Genomic DNA, 25,292 nt, shown 5'->3' with positions numbered 1-25,292 from the left:
ATGGGAGACGGAGAACGAGGATGAGGACGGGTCCTGGGTGGGCCCAGCGGCTCCTGCGGCCTCGGGGTCGGCCAGTGGACCAAGGCGAGAGGGGTCCCTGTTGGCGGAGCGTCGGACCTACGGACATCTGTTTCGGATGGTGGTTCGTTTCCGCAATCGGACTCCGACGGCCAGCCTGGTCGGCCGGCGCCTGGGTGGAGGCATTGTGTGGTGCGGAGATTCCAGTGCGGTGAGGACATGGAGAACTGTTGACGCATTGCCAAAGCGTGGAGGTGGCTGTTTGCCTTTCCAGGTTGCCGCACATCGTCCATCTTGGGGAGGGAGAGGATAATGTGACGGAGCGGGTCACAGAGTGACTGACTCCGCCACTGACAGCCGACACACACCAAACATTTCCTGCTCTCTTCCGTCAAAAGGAACCATGACGTTTATTATTTAGTGTGCGTTTGTTAATTTGTTAAATGATTATGAGTTATTATGAGTGGTGGTTAACCTGTTTATGTTTTGAGTCGGATTTTTTATGTAGAAATGTGGTTTGAGTTGATTGTGTCACCTGTGGACGGTGAGCCTGTGGGAGGGGCCATGGGATCAAAAGGGACGGTGTTGGTTCCTTGTGGATGATTCGTTAGGACTGTGTCACTCTGGCGAATGTTGCAATAAGGCAACAGCTGGGACATGTTTTGAGGTGGGTTGCAGAGAAGCCAACCCAGAGCATGTTTACTCTGATGAGTGGTGGACGGTCTGTTTGTGGAGTTTTATTTTGTTGTCTAACTTGTACTGTTTCGTTATTTTATTTTTGCTGCCGTTAATAAAGTATTTTTAAGCTCAAGCCAACCGACTAGGCCAGTGTTTTTTGAACGGACAATTGAACCCCGTCACAGTTCATCTATGAATAAAATATAAAACAACATTTCTTATTATTCTCTATCTATACTATGAATACAAAGCAACATTTTTAAAGGTAGTGATACGCCAGAGACAAGGTTGTATGGCAAGTTATATCATGATCTTCCCTCATAGATACTGGACCATCATTTTAATGTTGCAGATGTGATTGTTTGTAATAGGTTGTCAGTCAGGTGAACATGTATGAAGGATTTTGCCTTCCTTCATACATTTTTAATTCATTATTTTTTTAATTAACTGATGTTTTCCTGTAAATGTCACGATTATTTGTGGTTGCTCTTGCTTTTGACAAACACAGCAGAGGGGTGGTCCCTACTGTTTCTTTGTGAATCTCACAGGCGCCCGACCCCCACAGACTCAACTGCAGTCACATATAACAGCTCCTGGGTGGACATTGATGAGTCAACAGGGAAGCCGTCTTACATAATGAGCAAACACTTCCTGTATGCAGCACACATACTGTATCTAATTAGCAAACACACCTTATCATTACATACACACATAAGCACACCAACAGGCAATTCTCTATTACACTCGTTACAAATGGCCGGCAGGAGACCACTGTATATCCCTTTCAAGATGATCCGTTCCCCTTCTTTCGGCCTCCTCCAATGGAAGGCTTATCCTGTGCTGTAGGATCTATGAACCTCCCCTCCTCCCGAGTCCCAGCACTGCTGCAAGGATCAGTGTGAATCAGGTAGAGATATGGTTGGAAGGAGAAAAGGGAGGAAGGAACAAATGTAATCATGGTACACTTTCCTTTCAGATGAACATGGATCAGTGGCAGTTTCAAGTTCTAAAAGGGTTTATCGTTGTGTCTCTTTATCTTTGTCTGTATTTACTGCCATGTTTTTCCACATTGACATTCAAATGAATGTGTCAAGGCAAATAGCACACTCTCATACTCATACAGCCCAGCAGTGTGAAATTCTTGTTAAAGTATGTGTTGATTCTCATACACACTTCTGAGGTGGAGCACATCAATTCAGAAGATGCTTAAGAGAATGGCAGTAATAACTATTCAGAACACCAAATTGCTTAAGTGATGTGTTTGCGTGTCAAAGCACAACCAACTCTTTCTTTAGGGCTGTAATGACAGTATTTCAGCTTTTGTGATTTCATGAGAGTGCTATCTTAAAAACATATCAAGATGGATACATTTTTGTTTAGATATAGCAGAGGGCAAAGTGCTGCACGGTGTAGTGTGCAGCATCCCCTGGCAGCCTTCCCTTGTTATACAGTGATGTGCCTTTGTGGGAAACTTTGATATTATTCTCTCACATGCTACTAAGAAATATTTTTTGCAGTGTACTGAATGCTGCATCTGCTATGCTGTGTTTAGTATATCAAGCATTTACAAGATGCACAATATAATAAACAGAATGTGCATAGTAAAGTGCATCCTCTATTTGCATGGGATGTATTTTCCCCACATTTTCTTAGATTTTAACCCAATTCTGTCTCCCTGGCAGCTGGAGAAACGCCAGAATGAATGTGTCTTTTTCACTTCTAAAACATGTCTTGGCAGGATTCTGAAATATTTTCTCTTTTGCTTCAGAGGCAAATCAGAACATCCATAAAATCCACCTGACAACTGACACTTGGCTGGAGATAAACATCTGGTGCTAGCGCAACCCGTGTTTATCTGTTGTTTATGGCTATTAAGGATGAAATGGCAAATGGGAGTGGAACACATTGATCTTTTGTTTTTCTCTTGTGTACTTCTGATGTCACTTTTTATGTGCATCTGGTGTATGTGTACATTTTGTGTTTGCAGAGCTTGTTCCAATCTATCACAGAGGGACCATGGAGTCAGAAAGTCTAAAGGCTCATGTCAAGGTGTGTGTGTGTGTGTGTGTGTGTGTGTGTGTGTGTGTGTGTGTGTGTGTGTGTGTGTGTGTGTGTGTGTGTGTGTGTGTGTGTGTGTGTGTGTGTGTGTGTGTGTGTGTGTGTGTGTGTGTGTGTGTGTGTGTGTGTGTGTGTGTGTGTGTGTGTGTGTGTGTGTGTGTGTGTGTGTGTGTGTGTGTGTGTGTGTGTGTGTGTGTGTGTGTGTGTGTGTGTGTGTGTGTGTGTGTGTGAGTGAGTGTGTAAGAGAGTGATCAATTATTGTATAGTCTGACTGCTCCATACAAACTAGAGAGAACAACAAATAGAGTTCATCTTGTTCCATTGAACATGCACTTGCCCCCATGCTGTTTCCATTCATTGAGCAGTACCTACTGAAAGGGTTAGAGCTGCAGAGGTCTCCACACCGTACTTTCTTTTAATCAGCACACCATATCTATTTCGGGAAAGCATACGTTTCACCATATGCCTTTACACAATTATCATAGCCTCAGTAGATGCTATGCTGACTTGTTAATATGGAGATCACAGAGCTCACGTCTCTTTTAGACATTCACTATCAATATGATTGTCATTTTTGACATCTTGCTAATATGAAATGATCTACTCAGTGAAGGAGATAATTGTATAAACACTTGCTGTCAAATCATGCTGTCTTTGTGCTTTTCTTTCAACTTGAATACATTCACCAGAAATTCACTGTATATTTGATACAAATGTTAACTCACAAGTGATCATAAAGAAAGGACACATGTTGACACTGTGTCCCCACTGCTTCCTCATATTTTATTGAAATATATCTAATGATCACATCCCTCCTAAAAAAAAGAAACACATTTCTCCATGTTACAGGCCCTTCTTTGTTTCACTCCACTGCACCAACATGGTGGCTGTGTAATACTCAAACGGTTATTCCAATAAAACTATTGCTTACGATCTGAACCCTGCTAATATGTATCACCTTATGTCTAAATTGTTTTCATTCAAATAGCTATTCATTTTAGGCAACTCACACAAAAAGAAGAAGCCTTTTTGTGTAATCACGATGGCCAGCTGTAATGCCACTATATCAGTCGATAGTGTATTTCAAAGTAAAGGTAGTAACAACTAAAAGTGTAGGTCAGCAGTATCTTTTATTGGACTCAAAGGCTTCACTTTACAAGGGAAACTTCACTAAGCGACCAACTTAATGTGTTTCCATCCCTTTTACAGATTAACACAGAACCCATTCCCAGGGACAGCATGGTAGCAGCAGGACAAACAAACACCTCACAATCTTAGATGTGGGCTGTACTTAAATGGTTAGTGTCCCCAAACACCATGAACACCCCTATTCACCAGTAGCAAACGTCAAGAGTCCCGTTAAAGTACTGCTGGAGTCTTCAGGCATGCAGAATCAAATACAAAAGTCTGCTTTACATACAGAGCTCTGAACCTTTCCCTACAGCACAAAAACAAGTCATCATCATTAACACTCATTAAGCCTGGCTAGCCTGTTTTTATTCTCATTGAATAAACAAAGGATGATTGTAATCAAGATGTTAACTCTGTACTGTACAGTAGGACATTTCACAGGCTTCAATTATAGCAAGCCATATTTCAAACAAATTGCAACTACTAAAGGTAATCTATTTCTTTTCACAACCCTTGCTCATCGTGCTGCCTTCCTGTTTCTTGAGGGATTTTGAAAGTGATGTAGTGTTTCTGCCCACACTTATGTATTTGACCTCTGTTATTATGTCTTTATCAGTGGGCGATGGAATATAGTAATTTCACTACAAGTAGTTACTTCACGTTGCAACCTAGTCTTATATGTGTGAGCAGGGTTTGATGCATTCTTTCTGTGTAGAAGACATGATCGAGTTGATAATATGTTTTTTCTTTCTCAAATTCTTGTTTTTCAACTGACTTAGTATAATTGTGCTTTGGCTGTTATTATAACTCTATATATTCAGTAGAAACAATCCCCCAATTGTAACATACTAAGAGTGTTGAGGTCATCTAGCCATTATGGTCATAATGCAGTGTTTGCAATGAAAAGGCTGTATATGCACGTATAAAAAGGGAAGCACAACTAAGACAGAGAGAGGGCTACTCCTTCTACTGTAAACATCCATGTAGGTAAGCAGCTCAACAACGACTGTGGTGTTGGGATTGAAATGCTGTTCACGACTGAGTGCCTCTCTTTACGCTCATATTCTCCTTGCCTCGCTTTTAACTCCATCCCCAGGTGCCGCACCGTGCATCTTTAATCAGGGCATGTCTGTCTTGACACCTTCATGTCACTAGAACATGCCTCTCTGCAGCTGTTTGAAGAATAGTCATCGGGGGGTGACATGATGGAAGCAACTACAACCTCAATCACATTGCGAGACCAATCTCAGCTTTTTATATTATGCGTATGGGGGGCAATGCATGCATTTTAGTGGCAGACACAGCACCAGCTGTCTTTGATTTGATTGGGGACTTCCAACTTTACAGTATATATCTGTCCCTGTGTTGATTGCCAAGGATAAACCTATTGCTGCTAACAACCGTGGAGTCAAGCTGCCAGAATGAGAGAAAGTCATTTCCCCTCCTCTTGTCCTCGTCTCTCAGCAAACCTTGACATTTTCCAGCACAGAAATGTGAAGTATTTCTTAAGTCCTTTCACGCCTCAGTTGACAAATTGGATCAACCTATCGGTTAACCTTCACAAGGAAAAGAGATAATACTTGAGAAGGTTTCTTAAAAATAATACATAAGCATGGTCGTCTTTTCCTTGTTTGACAACCGTGGATGCATCACTCTTCAGAGCTGCTTGCTTAGACACACCTACATGTTGGATTTGTTACAGAAAGCAATGACGGCTACACTGAAAAATACACTTTACTTTTTCCAGTTTGACTTGCATGTTGAGCATCCTATTTTAATCCTGAAATAATAAAAAATAAATCAAAAAAAGAGAGAATAACTCTCCTGCTTCTGAAAAAAGACAGAAGGGGTAAAGGAATAACTATGCTTTAAAACAAACAGAGAAAGGGCAGATTGTGTTCTGTCAGCTGACACATGTACAAAATGCAACCCTGCCGAATACACTTAAAAGTAGGACAGTCACTGCACAGACACACGCCAAGCCCTTTGTTCTGTAGCAGACAGAATCAACGGCATACGGAACAGTTTTTATTGAAACATGTTTTCAAGGAAAATCTACTAAATACGTTAAAAAAGGATAATTTTAACGAGGCTTTCTTTTTGTTGCTTTTTTGCTTTCTCACCGGAAGCTCAATGATATTTGCTTTATACATGTTATCTCCCCAGTGCACATATGTTTCCATTATCTTCTTTAAATAATATTGGAAATAAGTCTAATAGGAGGAAATCACTAGCCATGGTTAACGAAACACAACAAAGGGATAAGAATATATGTTCTCATGTATCTCCCTGTTAGACTGACCAGTGATTATGTATATATTATATATATTCTTCCTAATACCTTGTCTTAAAATGACCAGCAGGCAGCACAGGTGCACACCCCAACATCTCCACCTGTGTTTGCGGGTTCTCTGGAGTCCCTTTCTGGGCTTGGCGCTATGCGGTATGGTGCTGAGAGAGGTTATGGAGACTTTTAGAGCGTCAATTACCATTCTAGCTGCCTTATAGCCGGAAATCTCTGTTCTTCATCCCCTCGTAGTGACATGAGTCCAGTTTCAGCGTGACGACTGAATGCGTTAGGTCGGTTGACTGGTGGGGTCTTAACAGACGCCAGGGGGCAGCCATTTGGACCATCAGCTAGTGCCTTCCCACCAGCGCTCAAGTGCATTGGTTTACAACGAGCTGCCTTGGCACCACAAGAGAATGGTTTCCTAGGACTGATTGGCTGTCAGGCTCAATCCATTCGCTGCCCCCAGGAGCATGTCTCCGTGACCAATTTAAGAGGCAGAGTCAGAGCCTTCCCACACTCCCTGCCTCTGAGAGAGAGAACAACAGTCATGTGTGGGCAAATTAAATATATAGTCATTAAAAGGCTGCATCAACCCCCAGGTCATTGACAATGCTAAGAGTTATTGATTTGAGCGTTTTCTTTTATTTGCTCAGCATTATTGAATTATAGTTTGTTTCGTACACATGTGTTCTATGTTGATCTAAAAGCACATTTTAATCCGCGAGATAATGCAGCATAATGGCTCCTGCCTTCATAAATGCAAATCAAAGCACTTTGAGCACCAGGAAGAGCACTTTATAAATGTAATGTATTATTATTATTATTATTAAATCATCTTTCCAAAAGTCAAGTTTGGATAGGATAACTATACAGTAATACGCACAAGGCCTTGGAATGAGCCAATAAGAGATACCTAATCACAGCCATGAACTAAGAAGTTAAGCAAGTCATGTATGTTCATACTTATATCCACCACATTACTGCTGCTGAGCCTTCCCCCTCTCCTTCTGGAATAGAAACAAGGAGGAGGAACACTAAAGGAGATCTGTGTTGTCTCAATTAGAAGAGGAGGCGTTTTTTTCTCCCTGGGCCCAGCTCCAAGCCCAGCTGTGTACCTTCCACCGTGGGCTGCTGCGCCGCTCCCTGCATACTGAAGACATTACTGGCCGCAGGTCAGAGTGTCACACTGTGCGACTCCTTCTGCTCCCTACACACACACCTTTCATGTTGAGATCTTAGAGAAGCAGAACCAGATGGTTTAAGATGGGAGGACATATAACTCCAGAAAGATTGGCCACTTTAAAACTCACATGCCCAGCTGAATGGGTTTGTGCGTATATGTTGGAAGTGTGGTTTGTCACAATTGAGTGTGCATGCACTCAAACATAACACACTATCCACCATTTCCATTCTCATTATAATTATCAGCCATTTCCCCCACTCCCTGTTATCATTAGGGCATGATGATGATTGCATGGTTGCAATCCCCCCGCCCAAACTACAGCTCAAATGTAATGGTTCACCTTGAGCCGAGGAGTATTGCTGAAACAAACTAGTTAAAACCTGTCGAAGGAAGACACAAAATGTTCACGGAAATAACTTGGGGCCTTTATTGCTAAAGAGAAACCACGTGTTATTATCAGGCACTTGTTGTCACAGCCTACGTTATGTCCCACTCATACTGCATTTGTATGCTGTTTCTATAATTTGTTCGTATACACAATCAGTGTATTTGTATCCAAGCTGAGAGTAAAGTAAATAATTCCAAGTTTCTGAATCAATGGAAACATAATTGCCTTTTTGCAAGTGGGAGCATGCTTTTGAGATCCAAGACAGTGGGAGGATGGGAGAGGGAGGTGTGTTTCCAAACAGCAAAGTGGATTTTGGCTTGAGAAAGAGACCTCTGTTTAGCCTTCGTCAGTGGGAGAGATTGCTCACAGCTGGATTTCACTGGTCAAATGGTACGTTCAGATTTTGAGTGTGCTCTCTATATTTGAAGGTCTCTCTCATTATTCCAGCTATAAGTGGGCCAGGGACTTCTTGCCAGTAGGCATTCACTCTCACGTTTTCACTATGTTTGCCCCTATTACCTTAATACTTTTCATTTCCACTCATGGTTTTCTCAATCACATCTGTTTTTGTCTATGAATAACATGGTAGAGATAACAAGGTATAAAAGATTCACAGAATATATGCCAGAATAATGGTGCATGTGCGTATCTATTTAACACTTGTGTGAAATTGGTATTTCCGTGGATAAGCCATGAATGAGTCCAATGACTATTCCTCTGAATCAATCTCCTTCAGACAGGCTGGCAGCTCTCCAGCAACTCAATCCTCAGTATGCGTCCCTGGGATGGAAGACAGGGCACATGTTGGCAGGCAGATTGCACATTTGAGGAAATAAATGGCCTCGTAGTGGACCAGACTCCACATTGTCTGTTCCACTCTGTATTCCTTTGCCTTTAAATATGTTTGTTGAAGACCTGTCATCTGCAGTTGCTTTTATTTCTCTTCAAGGCAGACCCGCTCATTTTCTGGTGTCTGGTGGCACAGCACAGCCGAATAGTCTGTGTCCGGAAGTGAACATGTGGTAGTGTTTAGCTTTGTAATGCCGTGGGTTTAATGGACGTCTTGAGGGAGATATCGCATGGAAGGAAACCAGCATAGTGATTCTGGGCCAAACAGACTGGATGTCCAAGTGTTGGAGAACTCGTGTTATCACAGTTCTTCCCAAGGGTATACCTCAGTCCAAGGCCCACAGAGAAGGCTTAACATGGATGCCAAGTAATTTTTAATAAGCCAAATCTGTTTTGCTCAAACATTGATGTATATTTTCAATGGAACCTCTATCAATTTAGTGACTCCTTTTGGCAGGAGGCAAGCTTGAACTCCCCCTCAGCTAATGTAATGTGTAACAGTTTCACTCAGCAGAGGCTTCTCTTCATGTTGCTATGTTGCTTCCAGTGAACCTTTCCTGTGTTTTTGTAAAGCCTGATTGTGAAACACTTCCTCCCTGACATTCTTTTTCAAACCTCTTCACCCTTGCAAGTTAATATATTACAATAAATCATTGTGATATATTAAGTAATCATGATTCATTGTTACATGTGTCTTCTCAATCTTGCATGGCTGATGTAAAGTCAAAAAAGTATTTGACCCTAGTATTTCCCTTAGAGTCCCATCTGGCCCAAGAATCAGTGATGCTAAAGTTGAGCTCGGAATAATACAGTCGGTCCAAATCTTAGACGGCCAGTGTTTCATAGACCGTTTTGTTCAGTTAAAAACCCATTATTATTCTGAACCCTAACCTTATCCCCTTTAATCAATAAATGATTGTGCTGCTGTTATTGCCTTATACTATAAGGATTTTATTATCCCTTTGTATCGATCTAACTTGTTTAAAAGAAACCAAACTAGAAAAAACTAAACAAATCTCCACCAGTTTACCCATCACACATGGCTGTTTACTGACTAATTCTTTAGGAGATTCCATTAACACATATACATCTGTGAAAGAGGGCTGGCTTTGTTGTTAGAGTATTACATTATAGCCACTGGGCAACTGATACAACACGTTTAAATGTTGGCAAAGACCTTGATCAGCTGCACTGTTGGACAGGTTAAGCTCTCTTGGCATAAAAACGTGCAATCAGATGGTGTGCATTCTAAAAGTACAATTTTCTCCAAAATAAAAGCACAAACTCAATGGATCATGTCAACCTTGTTTGTATTCAACGATTCACGATTATTATGCCAAGTGGAGTGTGTGCATTTTAGTAACAACCTCTGTGTTTTGGAGACATTTATACAACTTGCTTTATTGTTGTGGCTAGCCATCTGTTGAAATATGCCACATATAGTCATCCTCTCTCCCCCACCTGGGACCCGGACTTGTGAGGCAGCTTGAATGTGTGCGAGCCCTCCAGTCCACATGCAGTACTCAGAGGAAACATGTGACATGTGGCATAATTGAGTCAGCCAGCAAATAATGTCGCATAAATCAGCAAACTCATGCCAATACACATTGCCCAGCGGGAGATCTCTAAGCTGTATAGGATGGCATCAGAAAATAATGTGCCTGTCTCATATTATAAAAGGCACTGTTTTGCTGTTTCATTTGAGATATCATGGGGCCCTGGGAGATGAAGACAGCATAGGTACTGACGAATAGGCTGAGAGCACCCTGGTGAGTGTGTAAGGTAACTAGGTGAGAGATTCAAGTGGCACCAGAGAAAAAAGAATGGAGGTTTAATAGAACAATTCAATACCAAAAGCAGCCAAGTTTTCCCTCTCAGTATAATTTGCCCTCTGTCTGTGGGCCATTCTCGAAGGGGGATCATTTTTCCTCATGTTTTATTTTTGCTGGCTCTCCAGTGCCTTTGTCCAGGGCTCTTGCCACATCAAAAATCCAGCTTGATACCTTGGGCCTCACTGGTCTCTCGCTCTATGTTAGTCAGTGGCTCTACTGTTGTTATCATTGGATTTATTCATGGGAGTGTTTGATATGTTTTTCCTGTCTTACCTTCCTTGAAATATTTTTGCGTGCTGACACTGATGCATGGAAATACCTCTGCCAGTCTTGTACAGTACAATGAAAAGTGACAAGGAAGCCTAACTCTACAATTTGGGTTTCTATGTACTCATTTGAAAGTGGATGATGGCATTGACATTCAATGACCAATGTGTGTTGACTGCAATGTTGTATTACTTTCACCCCCTCTTCCCTCCACTGAGTTACATATACAAATGTGCATTTATCTTGAAGTGGCACTTCAGTTCAAAGCACATGTCTTACATTTATCTACCTATACACATGTGTATATTATTAATCCCTCCATCCACCTCCCCATCATCACTCTGCTCCTGTTTACACACATACAAGTTCATACCATTTGCTTTTGTGCATCCATGTGCTCAACTGAGGATGAAGGTGATACATCACATTCTGAGTTGTGGTCCAAGTAGACTTGAAGCTAGAGTGCATAGTCTTGTCAACCTCTGAGAAACATCCTTGGATGTTGACAGAAAATCAAGCCATAATACTTTATAGTACCGGTATGTACTTGAACCCTTTTTATCCCCACTTAATACAGTAAACAACTGCCTCCCTGATGCCATGTGTTGACAGAAAGCACTGGAGTTAGGCAGGTGCCTTCAGCATTGCTTCTTCTGGCAGCCCAGGAGATGTTGCCTCTTTGATTGTTTCTTCAAATATGCGAGCCAGCGCTAGGGGAGCAGATTGTTTGTTCTAGATATCCTGGGAGACTCCCATCTTGGGCTTAAACAGAGCAGTTGTGATGATTAGCAACAAAGTGTGCTGCCTCTCCCATAAGGCATGGGGAGGCGAGGAGCTTCTTTCTCAGACTGCTTCTTCCTCGGTCTGATGTATCCCTCCTCATTACTGTAATTCCTGTACATGGGCACCTATGTATTCAGAGCTTGATGTTAAAGTGTAAATGAAGAGTAATACACACTGACATGTGGCCTCAATGATGTCTCCATTATACAACAAAGGTCTCTTCATGCTTGGGCTAATTTGTCTATTGTGTTCAGTAAAATAGAGTTTATGCCATTTTCTTGGATAGCGGGGGGGGGGGGGTAACACAATTATCTCCTTGGCTCTAGCGAGTTGACAGACAGGGCCTAAGTGAAGGAACTGTGCTTATCAACCATCTACCCTCTGTCACAATGACACACATGTCAGCACACACAAACAAACAAAAAGGGTGAAGTCATCTGCATGACTTATCTGATGCTACAGCTGATGATCGGGCACATTATGCATTTTCTTCCTAATGTGCTTTCATCAGTCACATCCACCTCAAAAAACAATGTTATACCAAAGGTGTGGCCTGAAAGAAACAAGACTGGACTTAAATAATATAACAAAATATAATGTTGCCAATAATCTTATTTTAGCACTTTGGTAGACAACATCAATAGAGGTTTATGTATTTGAAATAACACCTTCTAAATAGCAACTCAGCGGGCATCTACCTTAGAGTCTTATAGAACATGCTAAAGTTTTCCGGTATGGATACTATAGTTTTTAATTGGCTTATACCATCTGTTGCTGTCTCACCCATCGTTTCCTGTCAGCTTTCGCTTTAATATGCACACATGTATTTGCATTCTAATGTATGTAAATGATTTATTTCACTTTGTTGTGGGATGTTGACATTTTTTTATATAATTATATTATTTCTTCTCTTCAGGGCTGAAAGCAGTCAATGTATCATTTTGATTAAAAAACATGATGTACAGTAGTTTTATATTGCATTTCATTTCAAACAAATTGACTTTAATTTTGCAAATATTGTTTTTCTTTCAGTGAAGAAAGACGTGAAAGATGAGACTGATGACCGAATGCAACATTTCAAGAAAAAGGCGAAAGAGCTTCGCATCCTGGATGCCAAAACAGCTCAGAATCTCTGTGAGTATATACAGTTTATTCAAAGAGTATAACCAACATAACCACAGGTTGAACACCATGCGTTCATAACGTTCTATATTCTTTTTAACCGTGACCTTTTGTGACAGAAATGTCAGTGTTATTTCCCTTGACACCCCAGGCTTGTTATACCCCCATGCATTGCTCAAGAAAGGTGTGTGTGGGAAACACACAGCAGAGAGCCCTCAGCAGTGATACTGTTTTACTGAGCCCTTTGGGGAAATGTTTTCTTGGCAGTGGTTTAGTGGTCACCAAAAGTGCACACATACTGTTTCCAAGCTCCCTGTCTGTAATCATGTGTAAAACCAATTCTTATTAGGACAGAGCGCTAACACTGTAGGTGTTCAAATCCCCAAGAGCTTCAGTGGACTACATGTTTAGTCTATACTGGTTTACATTTGTTTCCTCACTCTCAAAACACTCCTTTGTTTTGATTTGGTGGACAAAACGATTAGTCTGTTCAGGTTTGATACAAATTATATACACATTCTTTCTACCTGTGAGTTTCAATAACATCTGCAGTTCATTTCTCTATGAAAATAAAAAATCATCTAAAATGAGTCTAAAACATTGCCTGATATCAGCCTTGTTTTGGTTGGATGGTAAAACATGTATTATTGTCCTAACTACATTTATTTGGCATCTACAACCTTGATGTCCCTTACTTTAGAGTTACAATTTAGAAAATAACACATGTTATGAAATATGTGTGTCTAATGCTAAGATGGTTGCAACCATTACTCCAACCTCTTTGTTTAACCATGTTTGTATTACCTTTCTGGTTTACTGGAGACTGGGATGAGTATATGTTTAGTTTATATTTAGTATACATTCCTATAGGCTGTGTATGAGGAACCAAAGCAAGGCAGAATAACAAAATAAACCCAGGGATTGGCTAACATCACAAACAATGCCGTTAACATGTTTCTCCCAACCAGTTCCCTTCCTGTTTGGTGCTGTAAATATCTTGCAATGACTTCATATTATTATTTTTTTTAATGGAGAGAGGTCAGATGAATGAGTTCATCAGGCACAGATATGAGGTCTCATATTAGGAAGGGGCATGTGGCATGAACATAAGGATGCCACATACAAGCCTGTGTGTTTGTGTCTCTGTGTGTATGTGTGTATGTGTGCCAGTGTGCACATGTCATTGCACTTGTGTATGCACTGTGACAATGTTGATAGGTGTCACTGCCATCTTTGATTACAGCACCAGCAGATGGGCTCTGAGTTTGGCAGGAAGCAAAAATAAGTGTAGAAAATCTCACCTCCAGCATGGCAATGGGTGGAAGGCATGTGGTCGTACAGAAACACAGCTCCCCTGGGTCGCCCTGACACACACTGAAGCACCATAGATCAAATTCTCTGCCTGCCGCACAACCGTCTGAGCTCCCTTTTCAAGTTTGATGTGTGTTGCTATTGAAGGTTCAGTAACCGGGATGGGTAGCAGGACAAAGTGAATGATTGTGATGCCAGTACCGCTTGATGTATTGTGATATAATGGTTGTGCATACTATCTGATACATTGTCTACATATCCTATCATTCTCTGTCTGTCTATCTAAAAACCTACCTGCATATTTAGCATTGGCCTGCAGGTTAGCATCTAACTTGTGGCTACACCCTGAACAGAGACAGGTTTCAGTATAAGGACATTAGCAGTTAAAATGTTCCTGTAATCTATATATATTCAACTTTAGGCTTGAACTGTTGCAACATTTATACATTTAGAAGAAGATAATGAATATAAACATTCTCAACACCTTTACCGTGCACTGCCTTTCTGTGACCCCCCTCCTTACTTAAGCCTTAGATATAACATCTAAGAACAGCCTTGGCGAGTGAATTTGAAGCTTTTTATGATAGTATTATACAAAACTACATTGACACAACTCCACCTGCACCACTTTGCTCATTTTGGCACAGTTATGTTAGTCTGCAGCCAGAACATAACCAAACAGTGGCATGGGAGACCACACCCATCATCAAAGACCATACAACAGGTTGAAATGCTAGTCAGTAGACAGTCACTTAACTTAGCTTACCTGCCTCCCTTATCCCATCTGTATCTACTCACATTTTTGTAATTCACAATATTTCCCACCATTACTTTTGACAACCCTCCCCTAAGAGAATCTTGTGTCCAGCTGTTGGTTTCATACGGAGAGGACATATTTTAAATTGTATAACGTTTAGACTACAAACAAGTATGACATGATCCATTTGATATAAATGCAGCCTATCACTCACGCTAATGAGGAGAGAAGATTCAGTATACATGTATATTACCAACAAAGACAAACCTCAGTCTAGATAGAATAACTGTATATTTAATTCTACAACTCTGAGTCACCATGACACAGTAAAGCCGTACATGTTAATGTTCAATAAATAAACATATCAATTACACCAGACAAGACATATTTTTTTGTATTTATACTTTTATTGTCATTACACAGTAGGCCTACTATGTAACAAAATGGTTTCTCTGCATTTGACCCATCCTAGTGTTAGGAGCAGTGGGCTGTCGTTTTGAACGGCACCCGGGGAGTCTTGATATGTCATGAAAATGTACGAAGTAAATGCTGTAAATAGTCTTTGACAAAAAAAAACTCTCAGTTTGTTGCGCGTCAAATACAGACATCAGGTCCCACTGCAGCAGCATAGCAGCTGTTGAGAGAGTCTCCTCCAACTCATTACCAAACCTCCACCTGTGACTTCCACCTGGATACACCATCAGCTCCAATTTTTACTGTAGGCAACCCACCTGGAGAGTGAAACACCCACCAGGTTGTCCCCTGAGGCAATTTCAGTGTTTTTCTTTGTATCCACCCAAAAAAAACCCATGTAGCCCCCCCTGATGACACCATTACAGCTACCACATCCAACTATATCTTTTTGACTTACTGTCGTGATTATTATGATTCACGGTTAACTTTGTATGACTTTTGTTTATGGACTTGATGTCTTACTTCCTTTTTTATGTCAGGGTGGCACAAACGATCCTGTTGTGAGTCAGACAGTGCATTCGTTTTCCCTAGTGACACGTTTGGTCTGTGGTCATTTTGTCTGAGGAGCGATGAGTGCTGAAATGTCTCTTTGAACCCCGAGGTCTAATAAAAAAAAAGGGGAGGAAATGACTCTCTTCTCTTTCCATCACAACAGCAATTTTCTTGGGCTCGTTCCGCCTGCCTTATGAAGAGATCCGGGACATTGTGCTGGAGGTAGACGAGGAAAGACTGAGCGAATCACTCATCCAGGTAAGAATGATGTTCAATGTGGTGTGTTCGTTTTTTCACCCACATACACACACTTATTTTTACCCTCTGAAGAACGTGTGCGCTTGTGTGTTAGTGACTGAGAGAGAGAGAAGGGTGTGGAGAGATATTCTATAGACGTTCAAATTAAAATATCATTTTTGAATGTTTGTGTCTGTCGGACAGATTGGTGAACCCATTTTACATTTAGTATGGTCTGTTTTTGGCACCAGTCTGTCTGCTCATTCTCATGTGGACCACAGAGACCCCCCATTCATCTTCTTATAATGGATAATGAAGGACAAGGCTTGGCAAAGTCTTCCCTACTCCACCCTCCTTTCCTCTTGCCTTTGTCTTTTACAATAATTGATGAGCTTCCTAAAGGCTGCTTGTTTTGCTGCCTTTTAATTTATGTTTATCTTGTCTCAGAAAGCATTAATTGAAGGCAGGGCCGAGGCACCTGAGGTGAAGATGCTTTGTGCAAGCCTCAATTGCACTTGCACATCCTGCAATGTCTTTGTGTTGAGCACCAAAGCAGGGCTGGTGTTTAGTGTTTCTGTTTTGTTTCAGATGTAGGAGATGTACATTTCAGGACTAAACAAATGGAAGATGTTATTTCTGTAAAGCAATAATGGTTTGGAATAAGTGTGTGTGTGCAGGAAAAGTCATTTGTTTTCCAACCAGCAACATGATTCAAGTTTACATACAATTTAAGTCCAGGGTTCTTTCCTATGTTTATAAAAATAAATATAACATTTACAGACATTACTCTATAGTAGTAGATAGTTCCTTTCCCACATGGCTTATCAACCAACGCTTTCAAGTTGTACTTTCTCTCCGCTGATTGGATCCCAAACATTACTAAAAGGTGGTGAGGCGATATATATATATTAAGATGTAGCCTATCTAAAGAGCTAGGATATTAGTTGAACCTTTAATAAGCTAGCAATCTGGTAATAAGCATATCTAGTTGTGAAATATCAGACCCCCCTCTGCTTTGTAAAAGAAGTTAAGGTGTTGACCTTTTCACCTTCAGCTTCCGTGTCATCTTGACCAAGATACCAACACTACTCTGGTGTCAGTACTCAACAGCTTGCACTTGAATAGTACAAATAGACCCAATACGAGAAAAAGGCTTCACCATCTGTTCTCAATAACATATTTTGGTGCAGTTACTATGATACAGGCATCAGCTGTAACCCTCAAGTTCCTTTTGTCCACTTGTTAACAAAACTCCATGTGAATGAATAGTGTTTTTTGGGATGGGTTAAATGGTCAGGGATAAGTGACCAAAAATGATTATTTTCGCAAATGCATTTTTGTAAGGGTTTCTGTTGTCCCTATGACCTATTCCATTTCCCTCTTTAATAAATGTTAAGCAGGACAATGAGGCTGCTAAAAAAAGAGGAAGGCTCAACAAGGCTCATGAGAGCATGTGTGTGAGTCAGCACAAGCATCTGGGAGCCGAGCTAATGTCACAGAGTCCTGGGGGAGGCGAGGGGACCCACTGAGTTAACTTATCGTTCCTGAAGGAGCCCACATCTGGCAAGTGTGTGGCTGCTGGTTGGATAATGATGCTAGAGTCACAGTAAAGCCTGGACTGGACAATTAGGACAGCAACATGTTTTATTTACTTAAAGTTTACTGTCAGTGTAACCTCCTTTGTGTGCTTGAAGAGTGTTTTACATTTACATTCATTATGTCGAACTCAAATATTCCTCGCATATTCCTAAGCATTGCCTAATAAGCTCTGCATACACTTTTTTTCTTTAGTGATTATTGTACACCTACACTTTTGCTCCCACTAATATTTAATGACGTTGGAATATTTATTTTGAGCGCGTTGCTTGAGTGTAAACGATGCATTTGTCCTTTAATGATTATGACACATGCATAATTGAAATGGTAATTGTTACATTCACATGGTTTAACACTTGACTTTATTTGTTTTTAATATCAGTTTGAACCCATACACAGTAAATGGGTTGTATTTGGCTATCATGCCATATGGTGTGTAGTGTTGGTGGTGCTGGGAGCGATAAGCCTCGCCACTTGGAGAGTATGTCCACTAGTCCATCAAACAAATTGGTTATCATGTCATCATAGGAGTGGTTTTCCTTTTTGAAGCACATTTTCCTTATTTTCAGCATCTTCAGTAAGAGCTAGCTATTTTTCTCAAATGGTTTGCTTTAAATAAATTGATCTTTAATTAGACTTCTTGTGCCACACAGTTGCGAGGGAGGCTTTTGCTTCCCTGGCAAAAATGCAACTATTGTTTTTGTGCTTGATGGACAGTGCAATTTGTTCCTAGCCTTTTGCAACAGAATAGGCATTTCTGTAAATACTGGTACATATAATAATACACAACAGTGAGGTACCATTTGGCAAAACATATTTTTTCATAAGAACATTTTACTGAAAGTATGCTTGGACAACCTTATAAAGAAACATATGATTATAGAACACAATTATACAAGAATGAGCTCTCAAATTAAACAAGGAAGCAAGCCACACACGTCAACGAAATACAGCTTTCCAGAGGCACTGAAGGGAAGCAAAGAGATCTCCTGCTGGGTGACACAGTCCTGAGTGTGGGCTCCATCTGCACAGTGCTCATCTACACTCATTATGCTGATTAATCACTCTACACCACCCACTTCCAGCCACACGCCAATCACCATTTATCCACATGGACAACTGCACACACACACAGAGAGTAGGAAGATGGGTCTTCAAGGCTTGGGCAATACTGAAAGGAAATGCATTCGATGTCTTGCTAATGTTAGGAGTGGGCTTAACATGAAAGTAAACACATAACATGGATGAACAATACACATGTGAAAAGAAAAAAGAAAACATATTTCAATGAAGGGGATGACATCTACATAGCCTTTGATTAGCCACAGTTAAATGGTGTATTAGTGTGCTCGTTATGATTGGTTAGTGTCAACTGTTGCTTTTTCACTGCACAATTACAGCCATAAAATAGGCTTTGCCAAACATGTTTAGGTTTAATTTAATTTAAAATGTTTAAATGCATATAGCTAATGATCAACTTACTACTGTTACATTTATTGACACTTGACCACTATCAGTAATTAGATTTCATTACTCAATTTTGTAACGAAGCTAGTAAACATTTTGTTGGTTTGATATCCCATGTTTCTTCTTATTTACTGAGCATTGTTATCAGTTTAAAAAACAATGTGTTAGGCGCCAATATACAGTCTAACCTTGATACTGGACCATACCTGGCAGCGCCACAACACTCTTCTGTATTCATGCACTCTACTGTGATGAGAGGTTCTGATAACGGTGGCTCTGTTTTAACTGGTCTTGTAGCACTTCATACAAGATGAAAATAAAACACTTCAAAACTCAGCCCAGTTCAGATTCTCCCTTTGCAGTATTTTGAAGAGGCAAGTGTCAACCAAGCTAGTAATTGATAAATGGAGGGAATAGTGAAAATGGAAGGAATCAAGGAAGCAATAGGTGCTCATCATGCATCTGCTACTCTGTAACTCAATCTTATTATCTTCCTTCTCCGTCTACATGTCTAATGTAATGATTTGTCAGCAGAATGTGGCAGTGCGCTGGCCTTGAAGTACCCCTACAATGTGTCACCCTGGCAGAGTGGATAGATAGGAGTTGATTGGCTCTCCTTATTCTGCATTAAGGCCCATCAACGCCGCAGAAATGATGAACACATCCCTGAATGCTGGCAGACAGTCTTGTTCCCACCATTCATCCAGACTCCATATGAATCATAGCAATACCACACTTATTTTCATCTCTATGTGACTAGCATACAAACAACACACACAAATGGATAGACAGTTTCAGTCATCCCCTATGACAGTTATCTCCTGCACAATGTAGGCATTTATCATCCGGCTATACATGTGTGCAAGGTTCACGCAAAGGTGCAAACACACACATGTTTGTATGCAATGTGTCTCTCTTTATCTCTCAATCTCATTTGATTTCAATATTCATAGTGCTGGTGGACAGAGGTCACTTTTGTATATCAGGTCAGCTTCATCACATTCAAAAGACATCAGAGCCACCCTACACTGTATAACAATGAGATACAGAGACAATGAAAGACAATAATGAGCATTGGCTCAATGAAAACAGATTGAGCCCCAGAAAGCTTGGCAAAGGTCTGCATTAAAAGGCCCGACAGCCTGACAAAGCTTTTCATTGCTATTGTTGGCTCGCAACAGAAGCGACAAGGGAAGGTTCTGTAGACCTTGTTTGTGTGGGAACGAGTCAGGCACGTGCACTATGGGCTTGATGCTCCTGGTTGAATTGGGTTTGTGTTTTTTTGGCTCTACAGGATGTCTGACACCCCTATATATTTTAAGTGGCACCATGGTGGATATACCTAATATTCATATTTTAAAAATATTGATATGACTATGCCCATGACCTTGATATCATTGACTTGGGTTTGCCTCTTTTGGTGTTTTAAATTGCCTCAAAAGCCTCTGTGCCCCATGGAGCCCAAAGCTTAACTGGCACAATGCGGTCCCATGCCCTTACAGTTCCTGCCAATGAAACACAAGGAGGCCAATCAAATGCCAGATTATTAACAAGCACTTGTAAACTTGAATCATTTATTGTAATCAATTGGTGCACATAACTGGGGTTGATTATAATAGTTTTCTGGCAAGGGTACTATGATATAATAGATAGCATTGTTGATTTATTATAACATTTAAGCATTACCTTAATACAAATGTTATTATTATGGTATTGCTCTGTCATTACTTGAACATAGCACAACATTTTTTGGGGTACTGTAGAGCATTGCCCATGTTTTAGTAGAATGTTATTATAATAGCATATCTCACAAGATGTGCAAAATCAGCAACAACCTTTACATTAATTAAAATATACATGAAAATGAACATTTTGAGGATTCTCTGCTTATTTAAGTTGTGTTCACAGACTGAACTATTTCTGCATTGTGGGATTTTCTAAATTTGGTAGGGACATGTGTCATTAAATGATCATACAATATATTCCAAATATATTATTTGTGACAGTTTTGGCCAAATGATGCTCAGCAAGTGTTCTCTCCAAACTCACCAAGCTTTTTTATTTTGTCTTTCAACTTTTATACTGGACTGCCGTGCGTTCCCTTGTTTTTTGATTGGCACATCTTGGGAGATAGTTACAACAAAATAACTGTTAACAGATTGATTGTATTTGGTATAATACTTGCTTACCCTATTATAATGGCACCAGTCAGATTTATCTTCACCATGCACAAGCAGAACATAGTTCCTCAGGCCCTTTATAAAGTTGTGTGGTTACATAATTCCCGTGATGTTTAACTATGACCCATTTCTAATTTAATAAAGTAATATCAAAGCTTATGATCACATATATCCTAAGTGGATCTTAGCTGATGTAAATCACTTAAGTTAGCCACTGAAGTTCAATAGTTTCCTTACAATATATATATATATATATATATACCGGTATATACATATGCATAGTCATGTTATTTGAATGAAGCCTTCTGATGCACAGGTGAATAACTTGATTTGAAATGGCCCACATCCAATCCATACCTTCAGGCTTGTCAGGATTGTCTCGTGTTGAGCTTTTAGGGAACAAGGTTCTCCAGTGCACTTAACCTACAATATCTATTTAAAACAAGTGCTTCATTTTAAACCCAGAGGAATTGTGTGACATAATGGGTGTTAGTGCAACAATATTTAAACTTCACATATCTTTTAACTTGCACTTATTCTAACTAAAACTTGCACTTGTGTGCTTTAAATACAAAAACAAATGAATCTCAAGCAACATGTATGTTTTTAAAAACAGAAAATAAATGTTACAAAAACTGGATAAGTCATACTGTATAAGCACATATGTAAGTTATGTCCATCATGTATTTGACTATGAATATAATCAGGCACACACGCAAAAAGGTGACCTCAGCAATGTTTATGTAGCACAAGAAAAAGAGAGAGAATGAGGCGAATTCACATAGACATAAAATAGATAGTGCACACACACAGTCTGAGGATTAATTTCAAACAAACAGTAACAACAGTTTTGTATGCTGCTGCTCTTTTTGTTGCACCCCCACACAGAACATGCCATGTGACCTAGCTGCTTGAAATGAGGGAGTCATCACTAAATGTTTAAGCAGGCCTCATTTTTTGGTGTGTGTGGTAAGCTAACTCTCGTCAGTGGATGATATGACCCTGGGGGCTTGTTTTGTTGAATATCAGAGTGGTTTCTCAATGTGTAATGTCTGCCAGTGTGTTTTATATTACCCCCATCTCCTTTTTCAAAAGGAAAGGCTAATGACTAACACTGCACCGTCGCTATTCATTTGTAATTAGTGTTGCTCTATGTTGTGTTCAAATGCACAAGTAAGAATATCAAAGAACTGCAGACAAGTGTCCAGCATCTCTTCCGTTTAAACCCATCATGTCTTAATAAGAACATGTGTGCACATCATTTAGAGAACTCAGTGCTTGTTATACTAGGGCTTTTAAGTAAACAGTGTGAACAATTGTATCCCTTTCATAATTAAATAGGAGCATTATACTGCTAGACACATAGTGTCACATAGTGTCTAGCAGTATAATGTTACACATAACACACCAGTTTTTGCACATCCTGAATCAGCAGGGAACCATATGTCAAAGTCGCAATGCAATGTTGTAGAAAGGATACAGGAACGAGTTCCACGGCATGGCTTGCCATGTGTGCACATATGTTGATTTAATCCATATTTTCTCCTATAATAAAGTAAATATTATGGAGCCTCTCACTATCTGTTTATTGTCACGAATAGTTGAAAACGCTGTCCAAAGTTATTGTTTCCCACTGCCACCAAATCATGACTGCATGTTTATCATTATGACTGAAGTGTAAGTATGTCTGCATTCCCTACCCGGTACGTTAAAGCGTTTCCCCTACCATTGTCTTGGAGGGGCGCTGCACCAAATTGCAACTAATCTATATCTACTGTCACTTTGTGACACTTGTGCTCTTTTATTAAATAAACTAAACAATTTCATTTTAAGTTGTGAGTTTAGTGTTTTTGACCCTAAGAAACACGGAGCTGTTACATGAATTATATTTATTTAATTTTGGTTTACCAATATTTTTACCCATATTGTCATGTTGCTTTGTTTAAAAATAATAACAATTGCAATGTAACCGTATACATAGTGTCATTCAAATTGATTGTTTTTGTAATTTAAACTCATGCTAGTAATGGCTATCACATAGCCATTATACATTTTGTAAGGTGTACATTTGCTGGAGAAGCACAGTTCAGCCCTTCAGGGAGGGCATACATGGATATTCTCTCCAATTATTTTCAGATACATATAAATATTCATATATATGTACATTTTCCCTTCCTTTTAAATTGTTGCAATTACATCATGTGTAAAATGAAATCACAACACACACTGACTAGTTTGTCTCACGGTGCGCACCAGCGCTATCTGCTTTCGGCTTGGGACTACTTCTCTTCACCTCGCCATGGCAACAACCTTTCCGCCAGGTCTCTCAGGAGTCATTCTTACTGGCCATGCTTGTTATTATTGTTTATCTCTCTTGTCAATCACCCAGATCACCATGATGCTCATCCATATGCATGGGGCCATCATTACACGCTGAAGCTCATTGGCTGCAGGGTCTGGCAGAACCCGTGCCAGCCTTTGTTCTCCGCTGTAACAACAGGTGATTGTAACAGCCTGGCACATTTCCGGGCATCATTTGCATGGTGTAAAAGTGCACATGTGGGGCAAGGTGATAAGTATGCCTGTGCATTGGGCCTGCTGGATTAGAGCTTAAGCAGGAGTAACGGGGTCCCCCTTGGGCTTAATTGTGGTTTATTTGTGCACGACACGCATACCTCTCTTCTGCATCAAATGCTAATTGAACAATGACATGAAATACATTATTCTAATGATTTAGGGCTGGGAAAATAAGAAGGACAAACGAGGAGAAGTATTGAATAAACAGTAAATGCATGGGAAAGAGAGGCGAGGCGAGGCTTGGCACGCTGAAACATCAAATGCGTCTCAGAGATTGATGGCCATGACCCAAGGTACTACATGTTCTTTTCAACGATCATCACCACACTGCTGATCTGTAGCTGCAGAGCCCAGGCAAAGTGCTCTTTCCTGAGGTTGAATATTGATTAAAAGCTCACATATTCACATTCACACACACACACACACACACACTCAACTGCATAGACACAGTCAAGTTAATGCAGAGTACAGCGCAACAGTTACATTTTGATTAGGTGGAGCCCATGCAGCTCCTTCTGGCACACTGGTTGCTGTATTTTCTTAACCGAGTAAAACTGTATTTTCTGTTTTCACTCTCCAATTCTGTGTCTTTGTTTCTGTGACAGATGGCACATCACTCACAGAGGGTCTCTCAGACAGCACACTCCACAAACAAATTAATTTCTATTACTGTTTTGCACGCTTGCTCTCTTCCTATTTGATTGACAGTCTCATCATATCCCAGCACTGTATTACGATGACTGTTTGAGGCATTTTAAAAAGAAAAATAATTCACGCCCTTTTTCTTCCCAGTTTGACAAATTTGTTTGTGAGCTGATGTTCTGCATATATCTATTCTTTATGTATTAGGTTACATTGTTTTCATCAAATAAGTCGACAACATTAAATAAGCATAAGTGAATTCACATTTTGAAGTATATTTCACTTGCATTGTATTTATAAACGCTACATTTAGCTTTAAGCAAAAGGCTCTCAATACATTCAGGTTCGAGTTGAATAAGCTTTGTCTATCTCTCTCTCTCTGTCTGTTCTGTATTCAAATTGTTCTCTAATTTGTCTCTGCTACTTTTATCTATTGTATATGTTCTTAGTATCTATCTCTGTGTTTATTTATTTTCTTTCTGTACTTGTGAGGTTGATGTTGCTCTTAATCCTGCTTCAAACCTTTCATGGTAAATGCTGGTACTCAGGTGTGCACATTTAAAAAAAAAGATCCCCCATATTCCCTTCTAAAAGACACATTTGATGTCACAGTAAGTCTATCAGGTTTTCCAGCCCCAAACCCTCAAATTAATCCCTCCCCCTCTATCTCTCTCTCAACATTTCTTCCTCCCTCTCACTGTGTTTGTGTCTTTCTCTCAGACTGCATTTCTCATTTACTTTAATGCGATTTTAGAATCTGTCACACTCAGTTTGTTGCTTGTCAGCCTGTCACTGTTGCTCTGCTCATACTGAGATTGGAGGTGTTTGTGCTGTTTGGCACAGAGTAAATTTGGTAAGACGAAAACTGCCTTTCAAACTGATGTTTATTGTTAAGCATATCTACCTGTAAGACAAGATTAGCCATGTGTTGATTGTTCTTTGATTTCCCCTGTAAGTTAA

General features: G+C 40.1%; 1 protein-coding gene across 14 annotated transcripts in view; it reads left to right on the top strand.

Moving 5' to 3' along the window:
• diaph2 (diaphanous-related formin 2) overlaps positions 1-25,292 on the top strand; it is a 347,379-nt gene that overhangs the window by 184,139 nt on the left and 137,948 nt on the right. For all 14 annotated transcript variants that reach the window (XM_079670514.1, XM_079670513.1, XM_079670507.1 and 11 more), the window contains 2 exons: positions 12,510-12,611; positions 15,797-15,891. In XM_079670514.1, coding sequence (XP_079526640.1) covers positions 12,510-12,611; positions 15,797-15,891 — 197 coding nt within the window. The remainder of the gene's footprint in view (positions 1-12,509; positions 12,612-15,796; positions 15,892-25,292) is intronic.

This window comes from Notothenia rossii (assembly GCF_949606895.1).
Source record: "Notothenia rossii genome assembly, chromosome: 3".
Taxonomy (NCBI): domain Eukaryota; kingdom Metazoa; phylum Chordata; class Actinopteri; order Perciformes; family Nototheniidae; genus Notothenia; species Notothenia rossii.
This window is presented reverse-complemented; position numbering and strand designations above follow the sequence as displayed.